Below are 27,440 nucleotides of genomic sequence, written 5' to 3' on the forward strand. Positions count from 1 at the left end.
TAAAAAATAAAAAGTCTCATACTTTCGGGAGTCGGGCGGTAGCACAGTGGGTTAAGCGCACATGGTGCAAAGTGCAAGGACCAGCATAAGGATCCTGGTTCGCCTGCAGGGGAGTCGCTTCACAGGCGGTGAAGCAGGTCTGCGGGTGTCTATCTTTCTCTCCCCTTCTCTGTTTTCCCTTCCTCTCTCCATTTCTCTCTGTGCTATCCAACAATGACAACATCAATAACAACAACAATAATAACTACAAGGGCAACAAAAGGAAATAAATAAATGTTTAAAATTTTTTTTAAAGTCTCATACTTTAAATAAATGTAAAGTTGCACAGAGTAGCCTTTTATGTAAATTTTTATAATTAAAATTTTTTAGTGACTGGTTTATTTTCCCAGGCATAATTAGACAAATGCTTTACAGTTAATTACATCTGATATCAGTAGCTTAGATTTCCAAATATAAACATCGATCAGTCATCATTTACCTAATATTGCTTATCTAGCATATTAGCAAAAAAATTCTAACAGCATTAAGTTATTTAGTGCTTTATGGTATGCACAAATGCTCTAATATGGGTTATTCCTAACAAGCTGAAAAATATATGTGTAATTTAACTGGAAGTTGGGTGTTTTAATGATCCAAAGTACAGTTGTTAGCAGAGGGGTACAATCTCTCATCTCCCTTATAGGATATATATGTATCTTTTTTCCCCCTCCTTCCTTCTCTTCCTCTTTCTTTCTTTCTTTCTTTCTTTCTTTCTTTCTTTCTTTCTTTTTTTCTTTCTTCTTTCTTTCCTTCTTCCTCCCTTTATTATTTTCTTTCCATATATTTAATTATTATTTAATTATATTTAATTATATATTATATTATTGTCTGGTTTCTAAATCTAGCAAAAGTACAAAAATAAAAGAATGTTGACAGACTTCAGTGACAAAGACATGAAGAGAAAACAAGATTCCAGGATACTAACATACAAACTCATTAAACAACCATTGAAAACCATTTATTTTAGGATCAGTCCAAAACACTATGGTAGATCTTTAAGGTAACATTTTACTTACATTATGGAATAAAAGCAATTAATAGAAGTTTGTTAAAAGAAGGTTAAATGTTAGAGGGCAGAAAATTCCTCAACTGCCTATAAAACTCATGTGTTCAAGGTAATTTAGTCAGGAGTTCAGGGTAGCTAAGGTGTTGTATGATAAAGAAAAAGTTAATTTCTTCATCAGGCTTAAATTATTACTAGTGTTATCTTAATTGTATTCTTTGCAAACTGTCCAGATCATGAGAGCTCAATTTAAAAAAGAAAGCTTATTTAACATCTGTATTCACTATTCATCAGCTATTCCAGAGATCTTAGTACAGATAGATTGAAATTATAGGTACCTTTTCTACTCAAAGAGGAGAAAGTGTTTGATCTAGGAATAGAAATAAAATGCCAGGCTCAGCACTTGCTTTTCAAGAAGACTGAAAATGAAGCATGAAGTCTGTTGTCTTGAACTTTAAAATCTGTCAATTCTTTAAAATTGAAGATACTTTCTATTCGCTTCCCCACCCATTGTAAAAGGTTCCTTAATTTTTCATCAGAAAATATTTCTTTAATTTAGTATATTCTTCAGTAATTGGGACTGTTTTTTATCTATGTATTTATAATTCTATGAGTTGTATTTAAAAAACTTCCTATTTCATCGAGTTTAGTTTTTTAGTTTTTTTTCCCCTAAAGCTTTTAAGCTTACATGTAAGATACTGCTTAAGATTTGCAACTAAAGGGGCCAGGTGATGGTGCACTGGGTTAAGCACACATAGTATGAAGTGCAAGGCCATGCAAAGGATCCCAGTTCAAGGCTTCCCCGCTCCCCACTTGCAAGTGTGTGTAGGGGGTCAATTCACAAGTGGTGAAGCAGGTCTGTAGGTGTCTGTCTTTCTATTCCCCTCATTATCTTCCTTTCCTCTCTCAATTTCTCTTTTTCCTATCCAATAAAAATGAAAAATGCCCACCAGGAGCAGTGGATTTTTAGTGCCTGCACCCAACCCCAGTGATAACCCCAGAGGCAAAAAGAAAAAAAAATTGCAACTAAGAATTGACTAAAAGGTTTAGAGATCTTATGTTTTTCAGGTAGTAAATGTGAATCCTTGTTTTATTAGTCCACTATTCTGGGGCCAGGCAGTGGTGCATCTGGTTAAGCACACATTACAGTGTATAAGGACCCAGGTTCGAATCCGTGGTTTCCATCTGCAGGGGGAAAGTTTCATAAGTGGTGTAGCAGGGTTGCATGTATCTCTCTCTCTCTCTTTCTTTACTTCTCCATCTACCTCCCCTGTCAGTTTCTTTCTACCTAATAATAAATAAATAAAAATTTAAGATAAAAAAATTAGCCACTATTATTTTGTGCTAAATTACTTCCAAGTAATTTTATTAAAGGTTTTAAATTTTTTTCTATAAAGTTCAAATCCCAAAACATGCTAATATAGGAAAGCTGAGACAAAGATTTCAAAAGAAGAAAAACATTAGATATTTGTACATATATTATATAATAAAATGATTTTGGATCCCTGACTTTGAGAAAAACAACATTATAGAACAATAATGAAGTAATATGACTGTTACTTCATTTAGAAATGCATGATCAAGTTCCAGACACTGAAGAATATAAACCATGGTTTTAACCCTGTGTTTCTCTAAGTAGGTCACATGATGCTCACACACAGAAGACAGGTTCAGGGGGAGCCCCATGCTGCCAGTAAGACCAAGATATAGGTTTCCCCAAGATAGCTCACCTGGGCAGTGCAACTGCATGACCCAAGTTTAAGCCTGGCCCCCAGCACAGTAGGAGAAGCTTTCAGTGCTGTGGTATATTTCCCTCTCTTCCCCTACCTCTTTGTCTGTTTTTCTTTCTTGATGAAAAAGGAGGCTTGGAGCAGGAAAGCCCTAGCAAGGACAAAATAAGCATAGACTGAAGGCAGGAGTAATTTTGATTATGGAATGGTCTCTGCTCCTGAACTGTTTAAACTTAGCTTTATAACGACATCTTTACCATTTACTAAGCTTACTATTATACTAAATATCTTTGGAATAATACTGAGATGGATATTACTTTGTTTCACAGAACAGAGTTCTGCAAACACAATCAAGACTATACAGCCTTTATCTGACAGAACCAGGGCTTAAGTCCACCCTTATTTTACCTTGTAGCCATAAGCTTTAATAGCTGTGCTGTCAATACTCCATATTTGTATCTAGCTTGGTTTCAGCTGACTTTTACCATAATAATTGATTAAAGTAATATTTTTATGCAGGTTTTTTTTTTAATTGTAGTAAAATTCACTGCTACTTGACCTGTTGTAAAGGCCACACTTACTGGCATCTTGGGCAATGTTCACAAGCTGTGAAAGACCATAGGCATCCTGGGAAGAATATTTCACATCATCTTAGAAGAGAAGCAGTATTTCCAAAGACCACATAGATACAGTCATGATTTCACAGGCTGAGATAACGAAACAATAGCCAAATAGACTAAACTAAAAAATACAGAGGCTTTACTCTATGATGCAGCTGATCAAAGTAACCACATACCTGTTTGATAGTCAAGACCTAGATACTAATAAATAGAAGATGATACAAAATTGTACTGAGTAGTTGTCTCTAGGGCTAGGAGTATACATAATCTCAGTAACTACGTACATCATTCCACTTAGTGGTCTTTTACTGGGTTGTCAGAAAAGTCAAGATGCATTTTTGCATTGACAAACAGAAGAAATATATCATGACTTTCCCCAACAACCCAGTATATAATGTATTTTCTCCGTTCCTGTTTTTCTTTTTTCTTCTTAAACAAAAAGACTGTAGTCATTTGTACATTTTATTTTTTGAGGAGTTTTACTAGGTGATCCCCTTTCAACTAGCATCTTATCCCAGTGGGCTTGCTTACAATAAAGTAAAAGAGTCCTAAAATGTTTTCAGCAGCATCGGGGAGGTAGTTTAGTATTAGACACAATACATGGCTGTATGAGGCCCCTTAACTATTTTTAAATTTTATTTATTTATTCATTTCGATAGAGACAAATTGAGAAGGCAGTGGAAGGGAGGGACATACCTGCAGTACTGCTTTACCACTTGGGAAGCTTCCCTGATGAAGGTGGGCACTGAGGGCTTGAACTTGGCCCTTGTGCACTGTACTTTAGAGTGTGCTCTGCTTTATATGCTAACATCTGGCCCCTAAATAAAATGCTAAAAAGAGAAAATATGCTGTTTGAAAAGTATTTTCAGGCCATAGGGTGGTAGTGCAGCAGATTAAGCGCACATGGCGCGAAGCTCAAGGACTGGAGTTAGGATCCCGGTTCGAGCCCCTGGCTCCCCACCTGCAGGGGAGTCGCTTCACAGGCGCTGAAACAGGTCTACAGGTGTCTTTTTCTCCCCCTCTCTGTCTTTGCCTCTCCATGTTTCTGTCCTATCCAACAATAACAATAACGATAAAAAACAAGGGCAACAAAAGGGAAAATAAATATATAAAAATTTTTTTAAAAAACATATTTTCAGCCAGACCAAATAATAAAGTAGTGATTACTTTTACTTTATTATTTTTCATATAAAAAGTTTCACCTAAGTTTTATTTTAATCACTATTAAAATGGCATCCACCCTGCTATTTCAAGGAAATACAGTGAATTTTCATAATTTACCAAAGAAGACTTGGAAATAATTTTTTTCAATTTTATTTCATTGAACATTTTTTTATGAGGGGGCTAAAAGGGAGAGGGGAGAAACACCAGTGGACTGTTCAGCTCTGGTTCCTGGTCATATGGGGGATTGAACCTGGGACTTCAGAGCTTCAGGCAGAAAGTCTTTTGTATAACCATTATGCTATCTCCTCCACTTGAATACTTTCTTGAAAACTTTAAAAAAATTTATTTTGCTCAGCTGGGAATTGAAACCGAGGCATGTAAAAGCACAAGCATGCAAACCCAGGGCTCTACCATCTTGCTCTCTCCCCAGTCCTTTCGTGCACAACTTGAGTGCCAGTCCAGCTTAAAAAATAATTAAGTCTTCTTTTACAGATCTTAGTAAATAAAGTATAACTTCTTTTCACGTCTCTATATTAAGACCTAAAAGTTGGATCTAGTGCTTTTAACATTGGCGTTTATCTTTATTATTATTATCTACATGTTTGTCACATGGCCTTTCTTCCTTGACTGCCTTCTTCCCTCCCCTGATTTCTGTTTAGTTTTCTCAGATTTACACTATAGGAAATACTTAATAATAATATTTAGTTAAAATCAAATTTGTAGTTAAGGATTCTTTAAAAATAAATCTGGCTCCAGGAAATGAGCCCAGGCCCTATTTTGTATGCTATGTTTTTTTTTAGATGGAGAAACAGAGAGAAACAGTAGTGCACTGACTGCTGCACTATCCCTGGAGCTACTACTCCTGGTGCTTCCATGTGGTGGCAGGGCCCATGCGTCCTATTAGGTGCACTACCTCCTGGTCCATTCGAGATTCTTCTGTATCCCACCTTCACCACCACCCCAGGGCTTTGCTGGGCTTTTTGCCTGCACAATTCTGTCAGTCCCAGTTGACTCTTTTCTTGTTTTGTTTTTCCCAGGTATAGAGTGAGAAGCAGGGAGAGGGGAAGATAGACAGAGAGATAGAGAGAGAGCACAGCACTGTTTCACCATTCATGAAACTGCCACTTTTGCATGGTACTCCCATGTTATGACAGGGATTTAAATCTGGGTCCTCAAGCATGACCAACTTCTCACCTGACTACTTATGTATCTTCATTTTGCAGCAATTTAAAATTTTTCATCAAGAATCTTGTGTAGGTAAAGATAGAGTAAGTAGTAGGAGAGTTCTAGAAGAGCACTAATTACATTTTATAGGGAGAATCTCATTCTTCCACCTTTCCTTTAAGAAGAAATAATTCAAAATTAATTTTTCATGGTTTCTTTTTTTTTTTTTTTAACCAGAGCCCCACTTAGCTCTGGCTTCTGCTGTTATGAGGGATTGAAACCAGGATCTTAGACCCTAAGGCATGAGAGTCTGTTTGCATAACCATTATGCTATTTCCCCTCTAAAAGAACTCAGAATTTAAATATTCAGAAAAACAGACTAGCAGTTGTGATTCACTTTGAGATTCAGTATATCTAGTGCTCACAATAGGTGATGAAATTTGTAGTTGGAGCCATTTTGCTTTTTAATTTGTAGTTCTGGTGGTAAAGAAGGAAATAGCTATACTTCCTTTGAGTAGTAAGTTTGAGCAACATGCAGTAAAACCTAGGAATCCTCTTTTCTCTGCCCCTGACTACTTCATAATGTCAGTCTTTGTTTCAATCACTACTTTATTTTGGAATTATTTTGTTATTAGCAATATCATTTCAGGTTGTGCTGGTTTGGCTGATATTTGAGATTTTGGAGAGCAGTAGTACTTGTTACAGCCATATAAAAGCTTTACCAGAAGCTTTCATTATATTGAGTGGCGCTTTTAAAAATAAGATGTGAAGGGTTGACAAGATAGCTTACCTGGTAGCGTGCTTGCCTTGCTATGTGTGACCCAGATTTGAACCCCTACAAACCTCATGGTGTTACTACAGCACTGGGCAAAATTGTAGTGCTGTGATGTCTCTTCTTTTCTCTCTGTCTTAATCTGTTTCTCTATATATATGTCTGAAAAAAAAATTCAGCCTGGAGTGGTAAAATGGTTCATGTGTGAGGCTTCAGAGATACCAACAATAGGGTGGGTGGGTAAGTGGATGGATAGAAGGCTATGAGGCTGTCTAGGAAGAACCAGTGTGTCTAGGAAGAACCAGTGTGAATCCCCAGGAGAGAAGGAAATTTATTTATTTATTTTATTGTTATCTTTATATATTTATTGGATAGAGATAGCTAGAAATAGGAAAGGGGAAGATAGAGAGGGAGACAGACACCTGCAGCCCTGCTTCACCACTTGCAAAGTTTTCCCCCCTGCAGGTGGGGGCCAGGGGCTCAAACTCAGGTTGGTAACATGTGCTCAACTAGGTGCGCCACCACCCAGCCCCCAGAGAAGGAAATTTATAATGCACCCGTTTCCATCCTTTAGGGCCATAAAACACTTAGTGGACACAGGAGGAATGTTCCATAAATACACGTTGGGAAAGGCTTTAGTTGAATGTTAAATACTTTTAAATAAATTATAATTATGCTAGGATCAACAGGATAGCTCTCCTGGATAGTACTCTTACTTTGCCCCATGTGTGACAAGGTTTAGCCTGTCTCTTCCCCCACCCGCTTGCACTGGGGAAAACTTGGGTGCTGTGGCATCTTTCCTTTTCTCCCTCTGTCTCTCTTATCACTGTTTGTGCAATAGTCAGCTTAGAGTGGTGAAGTCCTGGCAGTGACTCCCCCCAAAAAAAATATAATTATGCTTCAAAAGTGGTTTTGAAAGTAAAATTAAAAAAAGAGTTCTTGTTTTTATACTTTAACAAATAAACCTTTTTGTATATATTAGTTTGCTAAGCAGATATTGTTTTCTTTAATTTCAGAGTAATCTTTTAAAAGCATAGCTTTCCAAATTGTGATAGCTGCCAAATTGAGGGCTACTTATCTCCTTTGATCTTGATACTTATTTACACAAGGAAAGATACATTAATCTCTTTGTATTATATTAGGTTGGCCAGTATTTTTGCATATGCAGTTATAGTGATATGGTCAGAGTTCAGATTAAGAAGGCATGACTTGGTGCTGGATACAGTTCAGGATGTAGGGAAGCCTCTGTGTTGCTGATATGCTGGTGAGATATTTTATAATAGAAAAGCCATATTGTCTTTTAGATTCAGATTAGCAGAGGTAGTGTAAGTAAGCCATTGGTATTTAATCTAGATCATGTTCTATTACTGTATAGACTCATTCAATCACTTAATTGTTTAGTTCCTCATAAAAGGAAGAAGTCTTGTTAAATGTTAGCTCAGACAGCAAAACTCTGAATAATACAAATTAACAACAGATAAAGCCTGAAAGAATAACTTGAACTTTCATCACACTTGTTGAATAATAGACTTTTGAGTCATAATGGTGAAAGGTAAAATCAGAATTTTAGGAGTGAAAGGAAGGAAGTAATATAGTACTTCTGAATTTCTTGGGGGAACAAAAAGATATACTTTTAAAATTAAAAGGCTACACTCAAACTGCTGTTAGTAAATCTGCTATATGTGTATTTTACTCAGCAGTGTCTCTACCTAGTATACCTAGCACAGGGACTGAGTTAATATGTATTGAACAAATGCTTACTTTCTGACATTAATAAATGATTTAATAAAGGAAGAAAGAATCCATAGATTGACAGAATGTTCACTTATTGGCATGTTCAAAGATAGATTTTATTTTCTAGGTGACAAGAATGTGAGACTTTCCTATTTGTCAACTTTTTAACTTTTGACAAGAGTAGGAAATACTAATCTAATAGAAGAACTTGGAAGATAGTGTCTTGATTTCTCACCCCTGACCTTTGCTGTTAAATAATTTGAACTTTCTGTCCAGACTAAGTTGTATTTTTAGTTTTTAAAGTCTTTGATTTTACTAACGGGGTAATGATGCATTCTCCACACTTCTGAGGAAGAGAAGGTGGTAGCAAGACACGAACCTAAGACCTTTTACATGTACACTATACCACTGAGTAACACCTCCAACCTACGTGCTCTACCTTTCTACCTGGATAATGATGAAAACCAAAACAGAAGAGTCAGATATAAATTAATATTTTTATATGAGTAGTAATATACAAGATATAAAACCTCTCTTGTTTAATTATCACTTACAGGCTGCCTAAATTATATCTTTGTGAATTCTGTCTAAAATACATGAAAAGTAGAACTATTCTGCAACAACACATGAAGAAATGTGGTTGGTTTCATCCTCCTGCCAATGAGATTTACAGAAAGAATAATATTTCTGTTTTTGAGGTAAAGTAGATGTCTAGTAGTTGTCTTCATGTACATTTCAAATAGAGTGTCACCTGTATTGTAGCTAATTGTGCAACTCATTATTTTTGGAAAATGTTATCTTTTGTTCATTTGCTACAGGGTCACATAATCCAATTTATAAGAGAAGTAGAATTTGGTCAGTCCAAAGGATGCCAAGTTCACAAACATGATGACAGAATAAACTATTCTGTGTTTTACTGAATCACAGGCATCAATTATAGTACATTAACTAGAAGGGGAAAGTATTGTTAATTAAGGTTCCATTTGATTATGAAATGTCAACTGTTTTTGTACATGTTTTTATATAACAAAATTATTAGAATCTGTGAAAGAATCCCTGCAGCTATTTACAAAGAATATTTTGTGGAGGTATATTTAAAGCTGTGGGAAATCTTAATTTTTCTTACACAAAATGAAAAGAGTAATGCCGTCATTAGTGCTTCTGTTGTGTTAGCAGTAGTTTTTAGTTTTGTGATTGCCAAGTACTGAGTACCTCTCACGAGTAACTACTCTTTACTATGATGATAAATTTCAGATTGTTAAGATCTACTAAGACATTCACATTCTTGATCATCCCTAAGACTATTTTAGGTGAAGAACAGAGGATCTCTTCACCTTGGGGAGATATAGTTGATATACAACGTTTCGGAATACTCCAGAGCAAACAACTTAATCATATAATTATGTGCATTTTGAAAGAAGCAATATTAAATAAATTATTGAGAAGTATTCAGTCTTGAATGGCCAAACATCTGTTGGCCTTTTCCTAAATGTAAACTCCTGCAGCTCTTAAGAGCATTGATGTGACAGGAGCATTCAAGCTCAGTCCTCCTGATCTTGACTGTTTGAATGAAAAAATTCTTATTTGTCCAGTTAATATATAGAAAGCTTGGTGGGTGCTTCTGACAATAATTAATACTCCTTTAAGTAGCATAATTTGGAAATAAATCTAGTCATGGCAGCCAGATCAGGTTGTTTCTGGCCACTGGCACAGATTAGACTAGTTATACCCTGCTTTACAAATATATTTAAAAGATGATGTATTTGGACCTTATGTTGAATTAATTAATTTTTTTTCCCCCACTCAGCTCTGACTGATAGTGGTGCAGGGGCCTGAACCTGGGGCCTCAGGCATAAGAGTCTTCTTGCATAAATATTAATGCTGTCTCTCCCACCTGAATTATTATTTTTAAAAGACTCATACCAGTTGCCATCTGCATCAATCTTGTCATAAAAATAAAATGTTCTACTTTTAAATTGGTCCAGTTAAAAGTATAGTATTTTATATGTATAGTTATCTTAAAACAGCAGGTATTGTAATTCTACTATAAGGGATAGCTTCTATGTTCCAGAGCATTCTGATAACCAACAGCTCCAGTAAAATTGACAGTGGATACCCAGAGTTGCTTTACTGAAGTATGTTATTCTAGAATTAGAGAGACACTCTGCTGACCGTTTGTTCTGTTTTCTTTTCTTTTTTTTTTTTTTTTCCCCACCCTGCTAGGTTGATGGTAATGTGAGTACCATGTATTGTCAGAATCTGTGTCTCTTGGCAAAGTTGTTTCTTGACCACAAAACACTCTATTATGATGTGGAGCCATTTCTTTTTTATGTCCTAACACAGAATGATGTCAAGGGCTGCCATCTTGTTGGCTATTTTTCTAAAGTAAGTATATATCTACTTAAAATTTGTTCACCTTACTGGTCCTCACTGGGAGACATTATTGAATACAGCCCCATTTGGGTATCATATAGCTTTTGGGAAAGGAAAGTAGAGCATTGAGAAATTCAACAAAGTGCTATAAGGTGCTTAGTAACACTCAACAGACTGTACTCTCCTGGGAACATGAGCTACTGCTTATACTCCTGAGGAAACGCTTTTAAATGGCTTCTGATCCCTAGGTAATAATTGATGGAACTTGTGTGAAATAAACATAGTCATTACTTCTCTGAGTTCTTTCTCAGTTTAAATTTTTTATTCCAAATTTGAATTTTTCGTATAAAAATAAGCCTTTTTTTTTTTTTAAAGGATGTCTTCTCTCCTTAATCTTCCATTGGTCGGGGGTGGGGGTGGGTAAACAAGTTTATTTTTCTAGACAAATAACAAAAGATGCACTTGGATTTTAAATATACCCAAGGATAATCATATAATTAAATAGAAAGTGCTAGTTTTTGTTGACCATTTTAATTGTTGCATATATGTTAAAATACACTTAGATAATTTTTTTTTTTTTTTTTTGGTTAATTTAGGAACAGCAATTAGGGACTTGGAACTTCCCTGTGTAGTGCCAGAGAAGGAAAAAAACAACAAATCACTTTGAAATAGTTGATGAGTTGAACTCTAGAGTGTCACTTTGACTTGTCATTTGTAACTTTACAGATTGATTGGAACTCAGATTCCTCTGCTCATCTTCAACATTGACATACTGATTTTGAGTTGCAGATGATGTCAGAGGGCATCATTTTTTATTTTAAGCCTTTATTCTCCTGGGTGCTGGTTGGGTAATGTCAGTGACTTCTCATTGTCTAATCTCCTTCCAGTTGGATATTTTTTTTTCCCTGGAAGTACCTTATTATTCCCAATCGACCAGAGCTGTGGTTTTGACTATTAGTCTTTGTTTCTTAATAATTAGTCTTACCAGCTTTTGAAATGGTTGTTTTAAAACTCAGTTTATATTTTCTCCTCCAGGAAAAGCACTGCCAACAGAAATACAATGTTTCCTGTATAATGATTCTTCCCCAATACCAGCGTAAGGGCTATGGCAGGTTTCTCATCGATTTCAGTAAGGATATTTTATAATTTCTCATTGTGAACTTTTCTTATAATGTTACTATTTTTAAGATTTGCATATGATTTATTGTTTACTAGCATCTTATCACATAGCTGTATGAGACTTTCTTAAAGCCACGGTTTTTTCCTTTTTGCTTGGCAATGAAAATTTAAATAATTGAATGGCAAACTTCTGTGTGATCTATCGAAAATACCTTTAATCTGCAACTGTTAGTACAATTGAGAGCTTATTTTTTCTGATTTTTTCTTTTTTTAATTTTTATTTATAAAATGGAAATACTGACAAGACTAGAGGATAAGGGGGGTACATTTTCACACAGTGCCTACCCCCCAGAGCTCCATATCCAACCCCCTCCCTTGATAGCTTCCCTATTCTTTATCTTTTTACCTTTCTTCTTCTTCTTTTTTTTTTTATTCCTCTGGGAGTGTGGACCCAAGGTCATTGTGGAATACAGAAGGTGGAAGGTCTGGCTTCTTTAATTGCTTTTCTGCTAAACATTATTATTATTATTATTGTAGTAATTCTAACAACAGTGCTAAACACATTGTATGACTGCTTCAAGTAGCGCTAATAAGGAATTACAGCACTTGCCTTGCTTCTGTTACTCATTTATCTAGGAAGTCATGTTTTTTAATTCCTATATTATTTATCATGTTTTTAGTTGCTGGTTCTACCTAACAGTTCAAAATAAGTAGTGTGATTAGGAAAAATAAAGGTGAATAATAAATGGAATGACTTAATCTGGGTTAAGAGTTGAAATTAATAGTTGTTTTTTTTGGTTTGTTTTATTTTAATTATTAGTATAGAGAGAAATTGAGAAGGGAGGACATATAGAGGGAGAGACAGAACACATGCAGACCTGCTTTACTGCTTGTGCAGCATCCCCCTTGAGGGTGGGGAGCAGAGGCTGTAACCCGGGTCCTTGCACTTAATAATATGTGTACTTAGCTGGGTGCACAACCGCCAAGCCCCCAAAAGTAAAAGTTTTAAAGAGGCCATTGTAAAACTTGCATTTTGTTTTATTCATAATTTTACTTAGAAAATAGCAACATTTAAGGAAATTTTCCTTTATATTGCTAAAATAACATTTTAGGGATATCATTCATAAACAAACAGTGGTTCAAACTAGGGACTTTAGTATGGCTAAATATAAGATGATTATATCACCAGCTTTAATTCTTATAGGAACCACAGAAGATTATTCTACTTGGTCTTAGACTATGCTTCTGACCAAATTCCATTAGAAATATGAGCCGTCATTGGAATGATCATATTCTAGTATTTTATCTAAACTTGTTGGGAAGGGGGAGTGATAAGTCTAACAAAGAGACAGAAAAAAGGTAAACAGTTAAAAGACTCCTTAGAGTGATCACACAGACTTAACATCTTAAGCATGTCTAAGTGCTTTGGATCGCATAACTGTATCTATGAATTCTCTGTAGATGAAAGGAATATATTATTAGTAAATGGGAAATTCAACAAAAGAAAAGTATCTGAACAAAAAGGAGTATTAAATGAAAAAATATCAGCCATTTGTTATTTTTGAACACTTTCTTGACCTTTTTGGATTAGTAGTAGAAGTAGAACATAAATTATTTTCTTTAATATCAATAACTGTTTCAAACTAAGACTCATGGTCGGAGATATTATGCCATTAAAAGCGAAATTTGGAGAAAATATTTTATAAAGGTGATTAGTAATTTAAGTAAATTCTTTTCACTTACCTTTCTCAGTGTATATATTTTCCTACGCTACCTCTCTTAGTCTGCTTTTGAGTCTTATTCTTTATTAACAAATTTCTATGTTTCTTCACTTTGTTATATGTCCTTTGAGCTTATGCCTCCCCCCCTTCTTGTGAGACCTGCACTATACAAGAGGACTAAATAATACCATATATTCCTATATTCCATTCACACTAATGTTGATCTTGCGGCTTACTGGAATTAACGTGATAGGTAATTGTGATGAGAACTTAAGCTGAAGTAGAGAATTTTGATCTGATTCCTTTTTTTGTTTGTTTTCTGATTCTCCTGTTTTATGTAACATAAAATTAAGACCAAAAACAATTGTTCGATTAAAATTTTAACTACTGCCATCTAGTGGTATAAGTAAAACATGGAAGGGCTGTCTTCTCCACATAGTACATTAAATAGAAATCATTATTTCCTTAAACTTAAAAAAAATATTTTTATTAGCAATTTAGCAGTGCTTTATGAAATTACAAGATTTCATGGGTATAATTTCACACACATGATGTATCTAAGTTACCATGTCATCTTCCAAAGTCATGTACCCCACACCTTGATAGCCACTATAGTTCTCATAGGATCTGAGACAGTTCAGTTATCTTTTTCTTTTTTTATAGATATTTCTTTCTTTATTTTCTTTTGCTGCCCTTGTTATTTCATTGTTGTAGTTATTATTGTTGTCATTGTTGGATAGGACAGAGAGAAATGGAGAGAGGAGGTGAAGACAGAGGGGGAGAGAGAGATAGACACCTGCAGACCTGCTTCACCACTTGTGAAGTGACTCCCCTGCAGGTGGGGAGGCGGACTCGAACTGGGATCCTTGCACTGGTCCTTGCACTTTGTGCCATGTGCGCCCTTCCTTCCTTCCTTCCTTCCTTCCTTCCTTCCTTCCTTCCTTCCTTCCTTCCTTCCTTCCTTCTTCTCTTTCTTTCTTCATCCTTTTTATTTTTAAATATTTTTATTTATTTGTTATTGGCTAGAGGTAGAAATTGAGAAGGGAGGGGGAAGGTAGACAGACCTGCAGGTCTGCTTCACCACGCGTGAAGCTTTTCCTCTGCAGGTGGGGACCAGGAGCTTGAGGTCCTTGTGCACTGTGATGTGTGCACTTAACTAGGTGCGCCACTGCCTCTCCCTCCCCGCTCCTTTCTTTGTTCTTACCAGAGCACTGCTCAGCTCTGGCTCATGGTGGTGCAGGGGATTGAACCTGGGACTTCAGAGCCTCAGACATGAGAACCCCTTTGCAATATTATGCTATCTCCCCTACCCTGATTATTTTTATATTTTTCTGTAATTTGATTTGGTTTAGTTACCTTTTCCATATATGAGTGAAACCATCTGGTAGTTGTCCTTCATTTACTTATTTCACTCTCTCCAGTTCCATCCATTTAGTCTCAAATGATACAATCTCATCTTTTTTTTTTTTAATTTATATTTATTTATTTATTTTCCTATTGTTGCCCTTGTTTTTTATTGTTGTTGTAGTTATTGTTATTGTTGTTATTGATGTCATCATTGCTGGATAGGACAGAGAGAAGTGGAAAGAGATGGGGAAGACAGAGAGGGAGAGAAAAAGATAGATACCTGCTTCACCACCTGTGAAGCGACTCCCATGCAGGTGGGGAGCCAGGGGATAGAACCAAGATCCTTAAGGGTGACTTAGCCTGCTGCACTACCGCCTGGCTCCTTTTAAAAATTTTTTTATTTTGACCACAGAGTAGTTTTTCATTGAACATATATGTCCCATAATTTCTTTATCTATGGGTTTCTCCTTGGATGTTTAGGTAGTGATATTTTAGCTATTGTTGTAAATAGTTCAGCCATGAACCTTAATTTTAATAATGTAGCTTATTAATATGAAATTTGAGTGTGTGTTTTTTTTTTTAAGAATTTGTTTATTTATTCATGAGAAAGGCAGAGAGAGAAAGAACCAGACACCACTCTGGCACATGTGCTATCGTGGGATTGAACTCAGGACCTCATGGGTGAGAATTCAATGCTTTTATCTACTGCACCACCTCCCGGACCACAAAATTTGAATTTTTTAAAGTCTAAATGTCTTAATACAATAACTATAGGCAGAGTTATACTACCCTAGTGTACAGTGATATAAATTATATAATTTTCCCAAAAAGTTGTTTTAATTTTTTTTTTGGCATTTTACAGTTTTCTTTTAATTTGCTTTTGAAATTCTTAATGCCTATACTAGTTGGGATTGGTTGTGGATCAAGGGCTTGTTATTTTTGTAAGTTAGCTGTTTAAAGTTGTGATTTGGTGGTCTCTTTAGGTTATTTGTTATCAAAACGTGAAGGACAAGCAGGATCTCCAGAGAAACCATTATCCGATTTAGGTCGTCTTTCCTACATGGCTTATTGGAAAAGTGTAATATTGGAGTGCCTTTATCACCAAAATGACAAGCAAATCAGCATTAAAAAGTTGAGCAAGTTGACTGGAATCTGCCCTCAAGATATTACTTCCACACTCCACCACCTCCGAATGCTGGACTTCCGTAGTGACCAGTGAGTATTACATTACTTTGTGTCCTCTGAAAGATAATTTAGTGGACATTTTTGGATCTGGCAGCTGTTATTGGTAAAAGTGCTACCCTTGATAATCGTGAGACATTATTTTCTACATTTTATACTAATGATCATATTTTTAAAACTCTTCTCTGGTTTTTCTCCTAACTTTCAAGCTCAAGCTACAGAATCTTTTATTTTCCAATATTTGGAACATGTTCCCCAAGTAAGAAGTAACTACTCTAGAAACAATGTTAATTAAAGTACACCCATGGTTAATTTCCATATAAATGGTATAAAATTAAAAATATAGATCAAAATGAACTCAGCTCGCTCTTAGTAGAATGGTTAAAAAAAAAACTCACAAAGAAAGTAGTAATTTAGTTAAATATATGAAGAACTAGAGGTAGCATGCAGGAGGGTAACAGAGATTCCAGAGGCGAAAAGTCTAAGGTAATAATTAAAATAGTTGTATCCATCTCCATAGTTGAGTGTGATGTATTTATCTGGCTTCCTATTTCTTAGCTGTCTCATATGGTGATTAAGTTTTGGATTTTATTTTCTAGGATGGCTGTTTTGAAACATTTATTATCACTTCCAATGAGTCTTGGACATTATAGCTACATACTCATTGTTGAGTATAGTCCTTATACATCGTTGTTTGCTATAAACTTTTCTCTGGTTTCAGATTTGTGATCATTCGCCGGGAAAAGCTTATCCAGGATCACATGGCAAAGCTTCAACTGAATCTGCGACCTGTAGATGTAGATCCAGAATGTTTGCGCTGGACTCCTGTTATTGTCTCCAATTCTGTTGTCTCAGAGGAGGAAGAAGAGGAGGCTGAGGAAGGAGAAAGTGAAGAACCTCAGTGTCAGGAAAGAGAATTAGAGACAAGTGTAAGGGTTGGTCTCTATTTTTGATGATGGTTATATTTTTGGTTTTCCTAAATATTTGAGAGTTGATTATAGGCTATGGTATCTTTTCTTTTTTTAAATGCATGTTATTTATTTTCATGAGAGTGACACAGAAGAAGAGATAGATAGGTAGATAGATAGTAGAGTACTACTAAGCTCTGATTTGTGGTGTAAGGGGATTGAACCTGTTACTGTTCAAGCCTCAGGTTTGAAAGGTTTTTTGCATAGCCATTATGCTGTTTCCCCTGCTGTTATTGTGATGTCTTTTTTTTTTAAATATTTATTTTATTTATTTATTCCCTTTTGTTGCCCTTGTTTTTTTTTTTTTTTATTGTTGTAGTTATTATTGTTGTTGTCGTTGTTGGATAGGACAGAGAGAAATGGAGAGAGGAGGGGAAGACAGAGAGGAGGAGAGAAAGATAGACACCTGCAGACCTGCTTCACCACCTGTGAAGCGACTCCCCTGCAGGTGGGGAGCCGGGGTTCGAACCAGGATCCTTATGCCGGTCCTTGTGCTTTGCGCCACCTGCGCTTAACCCGCTGCGCTACAGCCCGACTCCCATATTGTGATGTCTTAAATCAACACAGTTAACATTAAAATCTCAAGAATTTACTTCATCGATAAAAATTTCAGGGAGATTGGGTTTCATTTAATTATTTGTACTTTTTATATTTTAAAAATTTATTTTATTATTTATTCCCTTTTGTTATCCTTGTTGCTTTATTGTTGTAGTTATTATTGTTTCTTGTTGTTGTTATTGATGTCATTGTTCTTGGATAGGACAGAGAGAAATGGAGAGAGGAGGGGAAGACAGAGAGGGGGAGAGAAAGACAGACACCTGCAGATTTGCTTCACCACTTGTGAAGCGACGCCCCTGCAGGTGGGGATTCGGGGGCTTGAATTATGGCAGTCCTTGTGCTTTGCACCACATGTGCTTAACCCGCTGCACTACCACCTGACTCCCTATTTGTACATTTTTAAGCTTTGACTTATTAGAAGATTTTCAAATATGTTACAGTGTTACTTATGAATAAATATTTCTCACCAGAGTAGCTACATTTTAAGATATATATATATATTAATTGAGAAATCTCAATCAACCATTGCTAAAAAATGAAATGAGATAAATAAAACATCAAAAAATGTAGATACATGCATTATTTTTTATTTTTATTATTTTTTATTATCTTTATTTGTTGGATAGAGACAGCCAGAAATCAAGAGGGTGATAAAGAGGGAGAGAGACAGAGACACCTGCAGCCCTGCTTCACCACTCGCAAGAGCCACATCTTTTTTTTTTTTTTTTAATTGGGGAATTAATGTTTTACATTCAACAGTAAGTAAGTACAATAGTTTGTACATGCATAACATTCCCCAGTTTCCCATATAACAATACAACCCCCACTAGGTCCTCTGAATCCTTCTTGGACCTGTATTCTCCACACCCACCCACCCCAGAGTCTTTTACTTTGGTGCACTAAGCCAATTCCATTTCAGGTTCTACTTGTGTTTTATTTTCTGATCTTGTTTTTCAACTTCTGCCTGAAAGTGAGATCATCCCATATTCATCCTTCTGTTTCTGACTCATTTCACTCAACATGAATTTTTCAAGGTCCATCTAAGATTGGCTGAAAATGGTGAAGTCACCATTTTTTACAGCTGAGTAGTATTCCATTGTGTATATATACCACAACTTGCTCAGCCACTCATCTATTGTTGGACACCTGGGTTGCGTCCAGGTTTTGGCTATTACAAATTGTGCTGCCAAGAACATATGTGTACACAGATCTTTTTGGATGGATATGTTGGGTTCCTTAGGATATATCCCCAGGAGGGGAATTGCAGGGTCATAGGGTAGGTTCATTTCTAGCCTTCTGAGAGTTCTCCAGACTGTTCTCCACAGAGGCTGGACCAATTGACATTCCCACCAGCAGTGCAGGAGGGTTCCTTTGACCCCACACCCTCTCCAGCATTTGCTGCTGTTCCCTTTTCTGATGTGTGACATCCTCACAGGAGTGAAGTGGTATCTTGTTGTTGTCTTGATTTATATGCATGTTTTCTAATAGAGCAGTAAGTACACAAATGCCCTTGGTCACTTAAGGCTAACGGAGTGCTTTATTCTGTTGTATGGTTTTCAGTACTTTTCTCCACTTTATCTTTTTTTAAAAGCAGTGCTTTCATCTTTATTTTTTTATATTTATTCCCTTCTGTTGCCCTTGTTTCTTTTTATTGTTGTAGTTACTATTGTTATCATTGTTGGATAGGACAGAGAGAAATGGAGAGAGGAGGGGAGACAGAGGAGGGGGAGAATGATAAATGCCTGCAGACCTGCTTCACTGCTTGTGAAGTGACTTCCCTGCAGGTGGAGAGCTGGAGGTTCGAACCAGGATCCTTACACCAGTCCTTGCGCTTTGTGCCACATGCACTTAACCCGCTGCACTATAGCCCGATTCTCTGCTTTCATCTTTTAGAAGTCTTAGGTCCTCCTTTGATAGTAAAAACAATCTCATATCCATTGAATGTGCTTTTCAGAATGAAATTAGTCAGAATAAAAATCTATCAAAATAATTACAGAAGGGGGGCAGGCTGTGACCAGCCCAGTGGAATGAACAGTGTGCAAGGACTTGGGTTCAAGCCCCCAGTTCCTACCTGCAGGAGGAAAGCTTCTTGAGCAGGGAAGCAGTAATGCAGTTCTATTTCTTTCTCCCTCTCTGTCTCCCCTTCCTTATCAATTTATCTCTGTCTCTATTCAATAAATAGCTAAAATTTAAAAAAATGATAGTTTTTTCTACACCCCACCCAATAAAAAGCATTCCTTTTGATTTACCAGTGCTCCAGAACCCATCTTTTCTTAGTTTATACCTTTTAATTTCTTAGAACAGTTAGTATGAGCACTAGTTTCTGGGTTAGATAGCTTGGGTTTATTATCCTAGCTTCTTCATCTGCTATTGTATGACCTAGGCAAATTACTTACGGTCTCTGTGCTTAAGGTTTTGTAAAATGGGAATATAATGATAAAGCTGAATAGTTTTTTTGTAAGAATTAAGCATGTACATCTTAAAACAATGCATAGGGAATATGTTATTTTAATAATTACTAAGTTTTCCTCTTAAAACTTATCTAGTATTTAAATAAGGCCAGACTAAACAACATAAAATTATAGTCAAATAAGACTGCAAAATTAACCATCTTGGTCATTTTTATTTCTCTGTAAAAATCAGGTGTTAAAGTCTGCTTCTCGGGAGAACAAAGAACAAGATTCTTATTCTTCAGTAGAAAGTGAAAAGAAACCAGAAGTTACTGTACCAGCTAGTTCTACACGTTTGAACAAACAAGTTCTTCCCTGTGATAGTCTTCCTGCCAATAATCAGCCATCTCGGAGAGGCCGCTGGGGGAGAAAGAACAGAAAAACCCAAGATCGTTTTGGTGATAAAGATTCTAAACTGCTCTTAGAAGAGACATCAGCTCCTCAGGAGCAATATGGTGAATGTGAAGAAAAATCAGAAACTTCCCAAGAACAGTACACTGAAAGTGAGGAGCAGTTGGCACCTTCTCAGGAGCAGCCAAGCCAGGATGGGAAGCCAGACATTCCCAAAAGAAGACTAAGTGAAGAGGTCAGATTATGGCGAGGTCAGCTAAAGAAAAGCCCTGAAGCACTGAGGTGTAGATTACCAGAAGGCAATGATAGACTACCTCGTCGCTATAGTGATGGGGACAGGGCTCTTCTGAGGGGCTTCAGTGAGAGTAGTGAGGAGGAAGAAGAGCCAGAAAGTCCTCGTTCCAACTCGCCACCAATTCTTACAAAGCCTACCTTGAAGCGAAAGGTAAAACATTTCTTCCTCCTTTTACATCTACTGTATGTAATGCTAAGATTCTGTTCTAAAAGGGTAAAATATACAAATTCTGTTTTACACTTCAAAATGAAATTAGCCTTATACTTTAGCTTGTCTTCCAGTGAACACTGTGTGTGTGTGTGTGTGTGTGTGTGTGTGCGCGGGGGGGGGGGGGATTAATTTAGAAGTCATAGTGATGACTTTTTTTCAAAATTATTTATTTCCTTTTGTTACCCGTATTGTATTATTGTTGTCGTTGTTGGATAGGACAGAGAGAAATGGAGAGAGGAGGGGAAGACAGAGCGGGGGAGAAAAAGATAGACACCTGCAGACCTGCTTCACCGCTTGTGAAGCGACTCCCCTGCAGGTGGGGAGCTGGGGGCTCAAACTGGGATCCTTACGGCAGTCCTTGCACTTTGTGCCATGTGCGCTTAACCTGCTGTGCTAACTGTTCGACTCCATGGAGTGATAATTTTTAAAAGCATTGTTAGTGTGGTGTGTGTGTGTATGTGTGTGTGTGTGTCGGGGGGGAATTGGCGAGAGGAAAGAGAAGGGCTATACTAGAGCATCACTTTGGTACATGATGGGGTTGAACTCGGGACTTTATGATCTTAGGTTCAAGGTTCCTGATTATGTGCCATCTCCCAGGATATGATAAGCTTTTTCACCTTGATGACTTACCATTCATTTTATGGCTATTAAGAATATAAAACTTGCAGGTGTCTCTCTCCCTATTACCTCCTTCCCTCTTGATTTCTGGCTGTCTCTATCCAATAAATAAATAAAGATAAAAAATGTCAGAGCAAGACATTTTTTTTTTTTTTTTTTTTTCCTCCTCCAGGGTTATTGCTGGGCTCGGTGCCTGCACCATGATTCCACCGCTCCTGGAGACCATTTTTTTCCCCCTTTTGTTGCCCTTGTTGTAGCTTCGTTGTGGTTATTATTATTGCCCTTGTTGACGCAATTCGTTGTTGGATAGGACAGAGAGAAATGGAGAGAGGAGGGGAAGACAGAGAAGGGGAGAGAAAGACAGACACCTGCAGACCTGCTCCACCGCCTGTGAAGCGACTCCCCTGCAGGTGGGGAGCCGGGGGCTCGAACCGGGATCCTTACGCCGGTCCCTGCGCTTTGCGCCACATGCGCTTAACCCACTGTGCCACCGCCCGACCCCCCAGAGCAAGACATTTTTAAAGAAAAAATATAAAACTATTTTTAAAGTATGTTCAGGTTAGAATTATATAATTACAAGGGAGAAGAAAGTTTTATAATGTTTGATGAAAAGTGGGCATAGTAGCCCCCCATATTGGTATGGCTCAGAATGAAGTTGTTTATCATCATCATCATAATAATAATATTTTTACATTATATTATTGTTAGAAGCTGTTCATCTCAAAAAAAAAAAGAAGAAGCTGTTCATCTTGGGAGGCATTGTTTTCCCTGTACTTGTTTTTTTCCTCTTCCTTCCTGTCCCATCCCCAGTGGTTTGACTTAACCTTGTTTTAAAAATATTTTCTAAACTACATTCCACCATCTTACCAAGTTTTCTGAATCATAACATTGCTAATAAATGCTGTGATAATGATGTGATGATAACAAAGCTTATTAAACTGTATTGCCAGAACTATTTCAGGCTGCAGACTGAACTTCAAGCATTGCTACATGGCAGACAGAAATGTACTAGCACCCTGAATGAACCACTTATCACTGTGGGCTTATAGCTTCCATTCAAAGTAATGAAGTCATTTTTTCCTTAGCAGGATATCTTTAAAAAGTATATGGTGGGAGCAGGAGCTTTTGGGGTAAGGGGGAGCTAGCTATTGGGTCATTAGAAAAGTCTTGACATATTTTCTATGCAAAAACAGGTCATAACTTTTCCAGCAATCCAATAGCTATTGAAAATAAAGGTTTTTTTTTTAAATTTTAAAACAGTTTTAGATAACAGAATTATTGCATAGAAAATACAGAGACTTCCTGTATGCCCTAAATCTGTTTTCCCTGATTATCAAATTTTTCATGGAGTAAACTGTACTAATATATTATTAACTAAAATCTATACTTCGCTCAGATTTTCTCAGTTTTCCCCAGTGTCCTTTTTTTAAGAATCCTATCCAGCACACCGTATTACATTTAGTGGGCATGTGTCCTTGGGCTCCTCTTAGTTGCAATAGTTTTTCAGACTTTTCTTGTTAATAGTCTTAAATAGTGCTAATTGGGGTTTTAGGATTGTTATTGTTGTCATTACCAGAGATTCACTGTTCCAGGCTCATTTGTTCTGATAGAAACAGAGAGACAGGTGGGCTGGGTAATGGCACAACCAACTGAGTACATGTTACCATGTGAGAAGCCAAGTTCAAACCCCTCAGTCCCCACCTGCAGGTGAGAAGCACTGCAGTGGAGCAGTGCTGCAAATGTCTCTTTCCCTTTCTCTCCCACCCTCCCTTTCTCTATAAGAAATATCAGGGGGTGGAGAGGCTACAAGAGCAGTGTGTCACTTTGCTGGTACTGAACCCCAAGTGTAACTTTGATGAAAAAGTTAATTTATTGAATTAAAATTTTTAAATATCATTTCTCTGTGTAAAAATAGGTACTCACTTTATTTTTCCTATTTGATTTTGATAGGACAGAGAGAAATTGAGGGGATGGAGAAAGATAGACACCTGTAGACCTGCTTCACTACTCGTAAATCATCCCTGCTGCAGGTGGGGAGCAGGGGTTCAAATTTGGGGCCTTGCATGGGGCCTTGCTCATGGTATTATGTGAACTTAACTGGGTGCATGACTGCCCAGCCCCTCTGTGTAAATATAAAAAGGAAGTGTTATAGGCAGTGAGATCACGTATAAAGTATTTTTTCTTTTTTTATAATTTTTATTTGTAAAAAGGAAACACTGGCAAGAACCATAGGATGAGAAGGGTCCAGCTCCACACAGTTCCCACCATCAGAACTCTGTATCCCATTCCCTCCCCTGATAGCTCACCTATTCTTTATCCCTCTGGCAGTATGGACCCAACGTCATTATGGGGTACAGAAGGTGGAAGGTCTGGCTTCTGTAATTGCTTCCCCACTGAACATGGGCATTGCTAGGTCAATCCATACTCGCAGCCTGTCTCTCTCTTTACCTAGTGAGGTGGGTCTCTGGGGTAGGGGTGCTCCAGGACACATTGGTGGGGTCGTCTGCCCAGGGTGGTCCGTTTGGCATCATGGTAGCATCTGGAACCTGGTGGCTGAAAGAAGAGCTAATATATAAAGTCAAACAAATTATTGACTAATCGTGAACCTAAAGGCTGGATTACTGCAGGTGAAGATTTGAGTGTCTCAGTTTTGTAGATAGTTAGTAGGCCTATTTTAGGTATATTCCAAAGGGTCCATGACTTAAAAAGAAAAAAAAAAAACTAGTATTTTTGAAGTTTATAAAGAAATTAACTTGACTAGAGAGGGGGAGATAGCATAATGGTTTTGCAGACAGACTCTTGTGCCTGAGGCTCCCACATCCCAGGTTCAATCCCCTGTACCATACCATAAGCCAGAGCTGAGCAGTGCACTGGCAAAAACAAACAAAAAACTGGCGTAATTAATAAATGATGAGAAATTTACTTGACTCTGTCAGAGGCTGTGTTTTTTCTATATTGGTAGGGTATGACCTTGAACAAACCCTGTTACCTTTTTGACCTCTATAGAATTTTGTTATCTCTGGTGGCAGCTGCTCCTACTCTGCTCCTGCTCCTCCTCCTCATTATTATTATTATTATTATATTGCCACCAGGGTTATTGCTGGGGCTTGGTGCCTGCACAATGAATCCACTTCTCCTGGTGACCATTGTTTCTTTTTTTAATTAATTTATTTTTTATTTGATAGAAGGAATTTGAGAGGCATGGGGGAGATGGAGAGGGAGAAAGATTGAGAGATACTTACAGCCCTGCTTCACTGCTGTGCTCATGTAGCTTCCCCCCTTGCAAGTGTGGACCAAGGGCTTGAATGCAGGTTCTTGCAAATGGTAACATGCGCACTCAGTTTGGTGTACCACCACCTGGCCCCTATCTTTATTACTTTACAATAGGTTTTTCTTCACTTGAGGAAAAGAAATATTAAGGGATTAGATTTTATATCATTGCAGTGTTGAAATAAACACATCCTTGAGTGTTAAATTAAACAGAACTGTTAATAAGGGAAGTATAATCTCTGCTCTTAAGGCATGTTAAGGTTAAAACCCACATTTGAGATTCTACAAAGTTGCTTTCAGTTACTTAATATAAAGATGTACCTTACTTTGTACTTTGAAATAATATTAAAATGACTTTTGGCAAGCAGCATCTTCATTTTATATGTGCTCAGTCTATTAGGTTTAGAAACTATTAATCTTGTTAATAGGAATTTTAGTGTTCATTACTATAAATGCTTTCTGTTTTGAATAGAAACCAATTCTTCACAGAAGGAGGAGAGTACGAAAACGCAAACACCACAATAGTAGTGTGGTCACAGAAACAATTTCTGAGACAACAGAGGTATTAGATGAACCTTTCGAAGACTCTGACTCCGAAAGGCCGATGCCAAGATTAGAACCCACATTTGAAATTGATGAAGAGGAGGAGGAAGAGGATGAAAGTGAACTCTTCTCTAGAGGATATTTCTGTCATTTGTCCTCACAAGATGTCCTCAGATGTCGATCATCTTCTAAAAGGAAGTCTAAAGATGAAGAAGATGAAGAGTCAGATGATGCTGATGGTATGTTGCCTATTATTATTTATCACATAGTAATAGCTTCAAACACATCAACTTTTAAAAAGGTTGAGAAATGAACACAGCTCACTAGCAAGTAATGGATAACAGTAATCTCTGAAAGTTGTGTTATGTGTGTTCATCCTCATTTTCTGACTAGTCTCCTGTGCTTTTAAAATATATACACCTGTCTATTAATATCATACAGAGACTGAGAAACAACCAGGGAGCATCATTCTGGCACATGCAGTACTAGCAGTTGAACTTGGGACTTTATGCTTCTAAGTCTACCACCTTCTCTGTGCTTTTAAAAGTTATCCCTTACCACCCAGGACCTATTTTTTGCCTCTGCAGGAAATATCTTGCTCCTAGGAAATTTTTTTTTTTTTATGTCTAATCATTTCTGAGCTTTGATCTGGACTTTAATTAAGGGGTAGTTTAGCTTTAGTACCAGGAAGATATTTAATTAATGATTTTTAGTAGAATGTACACCCTATAGACTTATTAATTTCTGTATCCTGAATGCTTAAAATAGCCACTCAGTAACTATCTGCTAGATGAATGAATATTAAAGAGATGTTTTTTTATATAAGATAGATTTATGTCTGTTCAGGAATTCTCACTAAATCACAGCTCTAATGTATCTTATTCAAGTATTAATGAGTCTCTAATAAAAATAGTAAAATTGCTTCAAAATTTACAGCACAGCTTTAAAAAGTGCAGGTATTTGCTTTTGTAATGGCCATGTTCTTTCTTTGTTAGAAATAAAAATTAAAAAAAAAAAAAAAACTTGACTCATAGGTGAGTTGGGTCACAAACTTGTCTTTTACATCCCACTCTGAAGTTCTTTGGTTTTGTCAGTTTATCATTCTGCTTGCATCTGCAGAGTTTGCTTTTCAAGGGATTAAATTGAGCTAGTTTATTTTGCTGGGTGAATTTGAGCAAAGGGAGGTGGTTATCCATCTTGATGCATATAAGCATATAGCTTTTATGGTCTAGACTGGTGAGCTTTCATTCCTTTAAAATCACCAAAAATTAGGGGGAGGGGGTGGGATATGGAGATTGGGTGGTGGGAATTGTGTGGAGTTGTACCCCTCCTACCCTATGGTTTTGTTAATTAATCCTTTCTTAAATAAAAAAATAAAATTAAAATAAAATTTTAAAAAAGTCACCAAAAATCTAGTTGATAATTTGAAAAATTCTCTTTATTCTCATATTTTATATAAGTGCTTTAAATATAGAAATAATAATGACAAGTCCTTTGTTTTATTATCAGTGATTTTTTAGGCTTGTGGTATATTTTGAAATATATAGTTAAGAAACTAAATTTTATTTTGTAAATGTGTTTTAATACAGTTCTATCTTGGATCATGGCAGGCTTCCTGTTTATGTGAACAATTCCCCCACCCCCATGCTACCATTTCCTTTGTTTACTTTGAAATTATTGGTTTGTCGGAGTCATGATATATTTTTCTATACAAAAATGTGCCATGGCTTTTCCAACAGCCCAATATTACTGCTAACTATACTACTTTTTTTGTTTGTTTTTCTTTCCTGAAATTCCTGGTTTGCTTTTAAAAAATTCATAGGAAAAGTGAATGTGCAGGAGTTGGGTGGTGGCGCAGCAGGTTAAGCGCACGTGGCGCAAAGCGCAAGGAACAGTATAAGGGTCCCTGTTCAAGCCCCCAGCTCCCCACCTGCAGGGGAGTCACTTCACAGGTGGTGAAGCAGGTCTTCAGGTGTCTGTCTTTCTCTATCCCTCTCGTCTTCCCTTCCTGTCTCCATTTCTCTCTGTCCTATCCAACAACAACATCAATAACCACAACAATGTTAAACAACAAGGGCAACAAAAGGGAAAATAAATAAATATTAAAAAAAAAAATTTTAAGTGAAAGTGCTTAATGCCACACTAAACTTTTTGACTAATGTTAATGTGTGCTGTGCATATTTTATTATAATACTAAATGTATCTAGAA

At 36.8% G+C, this 27,440-nt stretch overlaps 1 protein-coding gene across 5 annotated transcripts in view; it reads left to right on the plus strand.

Annotated features, from left to right (window-relative positions):
- The window catches only part of KAT6A (lysine acetyltransferase 6A), a 149,105-nt gene that overhangs the window by 115,125 nt on the left and 6,540 nt on the right, over nt 1-27,440 (plus strand). For 4 of the 5 annotated variants that reach the window (XM_060181834.1, XM_060181829.1, XM_060181857.1 and 1 more), the window contains 7 exons: nt 8,783-8,924; nt 10,450-10,611; nt 11,635-11,728; nt 15,770-16,001; nt 16,690-16,903; nt 20,138-20,740; nt 25,161-25,470. In XM_060181834.1, coding sequence (XP_060037817.1) covers nt 8,783-8,924; nt 10,450-10,611; nt 11,635-11,728; nt 15,770-16,001; nt 16,690-16,903; nt 20,138-20,740; nt 25,161-25,470 — 1,757 coding nt within the window. The remainder of the gene's footprint in view (nt 1-8,782; nt 8,925-10,449; nt 10,612-11,634; nt 11,729-15,769; nt 16,002-16,689; nt 16,904-20,137; nt 20,741-25,160; nt 25,471-27,440) is intronic. The other variant, XM_060181847.1, reaches the window with a different exon arrangement.

This window comes from Erinaceus europaeus, chromosome 2 (assembly GCF_950295315.1).
Source record: "Erinaceus europaeus chromosome 2, mEriEur2.1, whole genome shotgun sequence".
In the NCBI taxonomy this organism is placed as follows: Eukaryota; Metazoa; Chordata; class Mammalia; order Eulipotyphla; family Erinaceidae; genus Erinaceus; species Erinaceus europaeus.